General features: G+C 43.0%; 1 protein-coding gene across 1 annotated transcript in view; it reads left to right on the top strand.

Annotated features, from left to right (window-relative positions):
* chd6 (chromodomain helicase DNA binding protein 6) overlaps positions 1-10,000 on the top strand; it is a gene marked incomplete at its 5' end in the record, with an annotated part of 93,549 nt that overhangs the window by 14,692 nt on the left and 68,857 nt on the right. Inside the window, one exon of the mRNA XM_080025856.1 lies at positions 9,627-10,000. This exon is cut by the window's right edge and continues 168 nt beyond it. Coding sequence (XP_079881982.1) covers positions 9,627-10,000 — 374 coding nt within the window. The remainder of the gene's footprint in view (positions 1-9,626) is intronic.

The raw sequence follows: 10,000 nt of genomic DNA, 5'->3' as shown, positions 1-10,000 counted from the left end.
TATCCTCTGTTTTTCTGAGTCATCTGACAGTCAATTGAATGTATTTTGGTTTTCGAGCGTTGTAGCCTAATCCTGAAATAACAGTTTACCTCCCCCTGGCCAATCAAGCTGAAGTGAGTGAATGCTTGACCCACATTCTCTTATATACAAATATGGAACACAGACAGGCAGGCAGACAGACAGACAGACAGACAGACAGACAGACAGACAGACACTAAACACACACACAGACAGACAGACAGACACTAAACACACACACACGCACTCACTCACTCACTCATTCACACACACACACACACACACACACACACACACACACACACACACACACAGAGCTAAGCGGACAGACAGTCGGGAGCCCGTGGCAGTGAAAGGGTTACCATGGTTACCCGGTGTTTACGTCCGCCTCCTGCAGCTTTGGCACGGAAAGCCAGTTTCTATGGCAACTGCCCTCCTCCCAAAGCCAAGTTGGTTCAGTGTGTGTGTGTGTCTCTGTGTGTGTGTTTGTGAGAGTGTGGGGTGTGTCTGTGTGTGTGTGTGCGTGTGTGTGTGTGTGTGTGTGTGTGTGTGTGTGCGTGTGTGTTTGATTCATTGAGATGTTCCGTCATACCTGAGTCGGTTAGTGCGCATCTGCATTGGCGGTCACAGCGCTGCATAACACACACACACACACACACACACACACACACACACACACACACACACACACACACACACACACTTGCACACACACACACACACACACCTGCTCCAGATCTTGTATTAATACACACATCAATAAGACACGGACACATTTTCTACTGAGAAAAACAAAACAAAAACAGAACACTCCGCTAAGGCTTAACATGTAGACACAAACATGCTGTCAGTCTAACACTGCAGCCTAGGCTCTGTAAACGGGCATGTTGCTATAGCTACGGTAGGCCCCCTTTGTTTACATACCAGTTTACAGAGCCTAGGCCGTGTATTAACAAGGCAAGGCAAGGCAAGTTTATTTCTATAGCACAATTCAGACACAAGGCCACTCAAAGTGCTTTACAGGGGCAAGATTAGAATACATAAAACACATTAGAAAACATTTAAAAGCGAATGAAAAGAAGCAAATAAAATAAAAATTGCAGGTTAAAATGGAAACAAAAAAGTCTTCAGACTCGATTTAAAAGAACAACAGATTGTTTTCAGCTCACAGTACGGACAGCTACAGACAGTACAGACAGTACAGACAGTACGGACAGTACAGACAGCTACAGACAGTACAGACAGCTACAGACAGTACGGACAGCTACAGACAGTACAGACAGCTACACACAGTACAGACAGCTACAGACAGTACAGACAGCTACAGACAGTACAGACAGCTACAGACAGTACAGACAGCTACAGACAGTACAGACAGCTACACACAGTACGGACAGCTACGGACAGCTACCGACAGTACGGACAGCTACAGACAGTACGGACAGCTACAGACAGTACGGACAGCTACGGACAGCTACCGACAGTACGGACAGCTACAGACAGTACAGACAGCTACAGACAGTACAGACAGTACGGACAGCTACGGACAGCTACCGACAGTACGGACAGCTACAGACAGTACAGACAGCTACAGACAGTACAGACAGCTACAGACAGTACATACAGCTACAGACAGTACAGACAGCTACAGACAGTACGGACAGCTATGGACAGGTACCGACAGTACGGACAGCTACAGACAGTACAGACAGCTACAGACATACAGACAGCTACACACCGTACAGACAGCTACAGACAGTACGGACAGCTACACACAGTACAGACAGCTACAGACAGTACGGACAGCTACAGACAGTACAGACAGCTACACACAGTACAGACAGCTACACACAGTACAGACAGCTACAGACAGTACAGACAGTACAGACAGCTACAGACAGTACAGACAGCTACAGACAGCTACAGACAGTACAGACAGCTACAGGCCACATTAGATTTGTTTTTCTCATTATTCAAATGTATTTATTATTATTATTTTTTCTCTGCAACATTTTTTCAATTTGTTTTATTAAAACACTTCTGTTATATTTTTAATTTTAATTTATTTTGTAAATGTTTTATTTATTATTATTATTTAAAAATTAAACGGTTTTCTCTTATTTATTTATATATATATATATATATATATATATATACTGTATATTTATTGTTTTGCCTTTTTCTACAAGCTACACTTTTCTCATCAGTTTTGCCCGGAGCTCAACTCTCCTGATTTGAATAATGCACATAATCTCAGTAATGACTTGGCCCGATATCAGAAACACAATCAGTTCTTGAGCCAAGCACAGAAAAACACACACACACACACACACACACACACACACACACACACACACATTTTCATTTCATTTCATTTAACTTTTATTTATCCTCGAGAGACCAATTGAGGGGTGACCCTCATTTTCAATGACGTCGAGTTCAAACAAATTCAAAGGAAAAACAACAATACATTAACAATATTCAACGCAAATACATCAAATACACAACAACAGGTGAAGAGAAAAACAATTGAAACATTTACACAGTGGTGAAATTAAGTGGTAGCAATTAAAATTAAATGGGTGAGAGTACAATATAGCCTAATTAAAACAGTTACAGGTAGAGTTTGGCAGATTTAAAATAGTTTGTTTGAATTGGTTAAAGGATATGAAGTTATTTAGTTTAATTTGTTGCTGTAAGTTGTTCCAGGAGTCAGGGGCACTGAAGCTAAAAGCTGTCTTTCCTAGCTCAGACCGGGCTTGTGGGACATAAAGCATAAGCATGTCAGTGGAGCGGGTCTGATAAAGCCCATCTGAGATTTGCAGCAATTCAGTTAAGTAACGAGGAAGCTTCCCGGACAAGGCTTTGTAAATTAAAATATGCCAATGTGCGTCACGTCTCTCTTTAAGGGAGGACCACCCAACCTTTTCATATAAAAGACAATGGTGTGTGTCATAAGCATCTCCTGTGATGAACCTTAAAGCAGAGTGAAAAACAGAGTCCAGGAGTTTAAGACATGAATGTGATGCATGCCGGTAAACCACATCACCGTAATCAAGGACAGACATGAAAACTGCTTCAATAATCCTTTTCCTACTAAATAAAGGGAAGGTGGTTTTGTTCCTATAAAAATAGCCAATTTTTTGTCGTAGTCGACGAACAAGATTTTTTATATGAAAATTAAAAGTGAGTTTATCATCTAACCAGATGCCAAGATATTTGTACTCTGTGACTCTTTCAATTAAAAATCCATTATTTGTAAAAATATTAAAATCATTCAAATTTGTAGTTCTTGCTCTGGAGAAACACATATATTTGGTTTTGTCTGTATTTAGAACCAGCCTGAGGTCCACTAGACAGTCCTGCAGGGTGTTAAAAGAGCTTTGTAGGTTCTGAATAGATTGGTGCACCGAATCGGAAATGCAATACAGTACTGTGTCGTCAGCGTATAGATGGGCATGACAGTTTTTTAGCGATGAAACAATGTTATTTATATAAATTGTGAAAAGAACTGGACCTAAAATTGAGCCTTGTGGGACACCATTTGTAACAGTTAAAAACTCAGATTGGTATCTCCCGAGTTTAACTGACTGCTGTCTATCAGAGAGATAATCCCTAAACCAGCTACATGCAGAATGATCAAAGCCAATGTCATGCAGCCTCTGTAAAAGCAAATGGTGGTCAACAGTATCAAAGGCCTTTGAAAGATCAATAAAAAGTGCTGCACAGTGCTTTTTCTTGTCTAATGCTGTAACAATGTTGTCTACAACCAAAGTCACAGCAGAGACAGTACTGTGGCCTGCCCTAAAACCAGATTGGAATGGGCTCAAAATGGAAGCACTAGTTAGAAATGTTTTTAACTGATTATTAATAAGTGATTCTAGAATTTTTGCCAGGCATGGGAGTTTGGAAATTGGCCTGTAGTTATTAAGATTATTTTTGTCACCACCTTTATGTAAAGGAATTACGTGAGCTTTTTTCCAAATTTTAGGAACTATTCCAGAGGAGATGGAAAGATTAAAAATATGGGTTATTTGTTTTGATATTATATGTGTCGAAAGCTTGATTGAAAACGGGTCCAAATTGTCCTCTCCCATGTACTTCTTGGGGTTGATGGCGAGGAGCGCATCTACAACAACACTTGTGGGAAGAAGATCAAGGCTGAAAATAGGAGTTTGAGAGACAGGCGGTACGTTACTACTGGTTGTAGAAGGTGTACAACCTCCATTTTGAAAGAGTTGACCAGCAGCTACAAAATGTTTATTAAAAGCTAAGCCAATCTCTTTTTGATCATTGAGAGTGTGACCATTTAATTTGATCTGAGTGGGAACTGTGCTAGAATTGTTTTTATTATAGTTCACAGCTTTCCAAAATAGTGCAGGGTTAGAGTAGCAGTCGGAGATTAATTCAAGGTAATATTCGGATTTGGCTTTCCTGACCATGGCTGTACACTTATTCCTAAATTGTCTAAAAATAGTCCAATTGGTATTATCTCCAGAGCGTCTAGCTAGAGACCATGCTTTATTTCTTTCAGAAAATAAATCAGACAGTTCACTTGTAAACCAGGGGTTTGATCTATTTTTTACTCTATGCTTTTTAAGGGGCGCATGTTTGTTTATAATTGAGGTGAAACTATTGATGAAATAGTCTAAGGCTAACTCAACATCCGAAATTTCCGTAGTGAGTTGAATGTCACTATGACGGAGATCACTTAAAAAGGCTTGCTCATTAAACCCTTTAAAATTACGCTTAATTATGATTTTAGGTTGAGATCTTTTTAAATGAATACTTCTGATACAGGCCACTGGGCAGTGATCACTAATCCCGAGCTCAAAAACACCAGCTGAGACTATTTTATTTATTTTATTTGATAGGATTAAATCGATTAAAGTTGATTTTGCTGGGTTTTTTAGATTGGGTCTTGTGGACTCAGTTATTAATTGTGTAAGATTAACGTTGCTACAGATTTCTTTGAAAGGTTCAGAGGCACCAGAAAGCCAATCAACGTTAAAATCACCCATCACAATTACCTCTCTATTTACATAACTGGAGAGCATATGTGCTAGATCGTTTAAGGAGCTAGTAACAGCAGAAGGGGGCCTATACACACCAATTACAACAAAACAATCATTTGATGATAAAGATAATTCTAGCGCGATAAATTCAAAACAATTTGGAACAGAGACAGCATGTAAAAGTGTTACAGAATAACAGGATTTAACATAGACAGCCACTCCCCCACCCCTTGCGTTTCTGTCTATTCTGAATAAATTGTATTCATTAATTGCCACAATAGAGTCATCTGTACTCTTCTTTAACCAGGATTCAGTCAGAATCAAGACATCTGGATCTGCCTGGGACACTAAAATCTTTACATGGTCTAATTTATCATGCTGCAATAAACTTCTAATATTTAGATGAAGAAAACCCAAGCCCTTTCTTGTTTTAAGAATTTGTGGGGAATTTAGTTTAGAGCAAAGGGGGTCAGTGATGTCTGGGATGAATGAAGGACAATTTGAGGTGTTGTTATGAGTTAAATTGGGGGATATTTCAGCAGGATCCCTGGGGAGATCTTTTTTAATGGGGGATGATTTGGTAGGGTCGTGCTGTGGTAAATATCAGTCCGAATTATGCCAAGATGCGATGTGATGAATGTAGTGATTAGTAAGTTCTTTAATACCTTTGGCATTGGGATGGAGGCCGTCAGATTTGAGTAGTGTGTGTCTAGAGAAAGAGTCAAAGTTGTTAATATAGCCCAGAGAGTTGCCCGAGCACCAGGACTCCAGCCGTTCATGGAAATCCAAAAGACGGCTGTAGCGCTCAGGGCTTTTGGATGACGTGGGAATGGGGCCGGAAAATATACAGAATTTCCCCAGGCTCTCCAGGGTGAGGGCCAGACTCTGAAGATTGTCAAATAGTTGGTATGACCGTTTATTCATTACGTCATTAGTTCCAACATGCAGGATGACTGTGTGGGCAGTAGGGTGGAGGGCAACGAGGGCAGGTGTTAGCTCCATAATGTCAGATGATTTTCCTCCAGAGAGGCAATAGGTGAAAGCACCAGGGAGACAAAGAAATCTGACAATAGAGTCACCGATGATGAGGATCTCAGGTTGGCGATTCAAGCAGCTCCCACAGTAGAGAGACAGCTTCGATGAGAGGGGAGGAGGTGAGGGCAGGGCACAGCCGCGAGAGAGAGCCTCACCTGTACAGCGGATGTCAACATCGGGGGCACCACTTCGAGGAGGCACGGAGGGGTGCACACAGGGAAACACACTTCCAGATGGAGCTGGTAAACGGCGGCGATCTTGACATCCAAACTGGGAAGTGGAACCCCGACGTCCACGTGCCACCCTGGAGCAGGTCTGGACCGGCGAAGCAGATGGAGAGCCGGCAACACGAGCCGCAGGTTCAGCAGCTCCACATAGCACCTCCAGCGGAGCAAATGGATTGCGCGTCAACACAGGAGGAGGAGATGGAGAGGAGCGCAGAGGAGGAGGAAGAGGATGAGAAGATCGTGTAGAAGATCGTCTGCCCTTCTTCACAACAGACGTCCATGCAGCGTCGGGAGGCTGGGCAGCAGAAGCAGTAGAAACGCCGCTAACCGGTGCCTGAGAACTTGAAAGAGGAGCTTTTTCAAGCACAGCTAATTTGGAGACCAGGAAGGACTGCCGCTGGAGGAGATCGTGAATGAGACTCTCCACTGACTTGAGCTCAGATCTCAGGAGGAGAAGCTCCGGATCTGTCTGGGTGAGTGCCGATGACATGATGCGGTGAAAAAAAGACAGAACACTATAGCTAACGCTAGCTAGCGGAGTATTAGCTAGCTTTAGCCGTTTTAGCTAATTTCGGTGGTTTCTTTAAACGACCATAACTCATCACAGGAATGGGGTAGAGACTTACTTTTTTTTTTGAAATGTTCAGAATCTTATGCTCTATGAGATGTATATGTCCATGTTGTTACGACCGGAAGTTGAAAAGATCGCGAAAAAGATCGCGAAAATCATCTAACAAGCAGTAGGCTCAGGCTGCCAGTGGGCTCAGGCTACCACACACACACACACACACACACACACACCACACACACACGCAAACACACACACACACACACACACACGCACACACACGCACACACACACACACACACACACACACACGCAAACACACACACACACACACACACACACACACGCAAACACACACACACACACACACACACGCAAACACACACACACACACACACACACGCAAACACACACACACACACACACACACACACGCAAACACACACACACACACACACACACACACACACGCAAACACACACACACACACACATGCAAACACACACACACACACACGCAAACACACACGTAAACACACAAACACACACACGTAAACACACAAACACACACACACACACACACACACACACACATTGACAGCCGGTCGATACCTGTTTATGCATCTGGTCGATTTAGCTGATGTTTTTCTGCGTGTGTTTTATACAGCAGCGCACTGTATCTTTGAGGGATGAATTTTATGTGTATTTAATAATTGAAGCCGTGTGTGTGTGTGTGTGGTGTGTGTGGTGTGTGTGTGTGTGTGTGTGTGTGTGTGTGTGTGTGTGTGTGTGTGTGTCTGTGTGTGTGTGTGTGTGTGTGTGTGTGTGTGTGTGTGTGTGTGTGTGTGTGTGTGTGTGTGAATTTGAATGCAAGCTACTGTCTGTATGAAGGTTTTAAGGTTACGTTAAAGGAATACTTCACCCATACGGAACCGCCTTTCTATCATTATAAAATCACTATTATAATATAATGAATGAGGTTTTTCTTCCCTCAGTCTTCCCTCAGTCTTCCCTCAGTCTTCCCTCAGTCTTCCCTTGGCCCAGCTGTCCTGTTAATCCTAACCCTACATTTTACCCTAAGTAATGTCACACATGGGAAAATGTAGGGTTTGACAGTGAGACCATAAAACACTCTTTCTGCCTTTTCTCAGGCTAGGATGAACCGATTTCTAAAATGTTTGCACGTTTATACTACATAGGATCTCAGAGTTCAATACACCTTCATATTCACACCGGTGAAGTAGGTCTTTAATGCCAACAGCAGCAGTATAGGTTTGTCCAGGAGCCTTATTATGCTGTGGTGAAGTGTGTAATTCGGTCGTCCACTGGGTTACAGGGTCGGTGGTTCGATCCCCCGTCTCCCCGCCACATGTCCAAGTGTCCCTGGGCAAAGAGACACTGAACCCTAAATGTCTCCCGATAGTTAGCTTGCACCCTGCGTGGTAGCTGCTGCTGCTATCGGTGTATGAATGTGTGTGTGATTGGGTGAATGTGTACAGGTATCATAGTTTACTAATAAAACATCTGTTAATGTGGCAGCAATGCTATAACAACACAGAAGAAGTATGATGACACGCACGCACACACACACACACACACACACACACACACACACACACACACACACACACACACACACACACACACACACACACACACACACACACACACATATCGTGACATATAGTCAGCTATTGGATTTATAAGCATCTCTGTATCTCTGGTTTAAACAGAAAGTGCGATTTGCCCACATGTTATTCTGACCTTGAAGTTCCACCTACTAGTCATGAATATTTATGGTTGCAAGTGTTTATGCAGAGTCAGACACGGAATCCTTATTCACATACACACACACACACACTCACACACACACACACACATACAAACACACAGACACAGACACTCACTCACTCACTCACTCACTCACTCACTCACTCACTCACTCACTCACTCACTCACTCACTCACTCACTCACTCACTCACTCACTCACTCACTCACTCACTCACTCACTCACTCACTCACTCACTCACACACACAGACAGACAGACAGACAGACACAGACACTCACTCACTCACTCACTCACTCACTCACTCACTCACTCACTCACTCACTCACTCACTCACTCACTCACTCACTCACTCACTCACTCACTCACTCACTCACTCACTCACTCACACACACAGACAGACAGACAGACAGACACTCACTCACTCACTCACTCACTCACTCACTCACTCACTCACTCACTCACTCACTCACTCACTCACACACACACACACACACACACACACACACACACACAATCCTTATTATAATATTCAGCCCATAATATGTCGTTGAGTTTTAGCTTTACACCTTGTGTTTTTGAGTAGATCTGATGTGGATGGGAAGAATGTGTGTGTGTGTGTGTGTGTGTGTGTGTGTGTGTGTGATTCATTGTATGTGTTCATGGTCCTCTGGGTGTAATGGAGTGTTTTGCATATTCAGATCTCAGTCTCAGCTTGACTCACATATCAAACAGCACGGGGGCCAGAGTGATTGACAGCTCTGATATTTGAGATGTTCCTTTTTTTTTTTTTTTTTTTTTTTTTTCTTTAAGCTTTATTGATAGTGTAGAGACAGAGTTGAAATGGGGCAGAGAGGGGAGTGACATGCAGAGAACGACCGCGGGCTGGAATCAAACCCGGGTCCGCTGCTGGCCGAGACTGTTAGCTCCATATGCTAAGTACATGTGCTAATGTTAAACTTTTTCTCTTCCTCAGATGTTCACTGGTCTCCTGAAGCACACTCCCCCTTCGGCCTCCGCAGCCTCTTCTTCTTCTACTACGGCCTCCGACCAAAACGCACAGACCACAAAAACTACAACTCCCACCATCAAAACTACAATCTCCACAGTCAAATCAACAAATCCCTCCCTTAAAACTACAATCTCAACACTCAAATCAACAAATCCCTCCATTAAAACTACAATTTCCACTGTAAAAACTACAGTTCCCACAATCCCGCGGGGCCACGTGGTCATAGGCCCCAAAGACCAGCTACGTCTAGTAACAACAAACACAAACACAACAACGGCAGCGGCGACATCATCATCATCATCATCATCAAATCACAGCTGCACGGCCGTAGCAACCGT

The sequence above is a fragment of the Ammodytes marinus genome, assembly GCF_949987685.1.
Source record: "Ammodytes marinus genome assembly, chromosome: 4".
Taxonomy (NCBI): domain Eukaryota; kingdom Metazoa; phylum Chordata; class Actinopteri; order Uranoscopiformes; family Ammodytidae; genus Ammodytes; species Ammodytes marinus.
The sequence above is the reverse complement of the archived record's forward strand: the minus strand, read 5'-3'. Positions and strand labels throughout refer to the sequence as shown.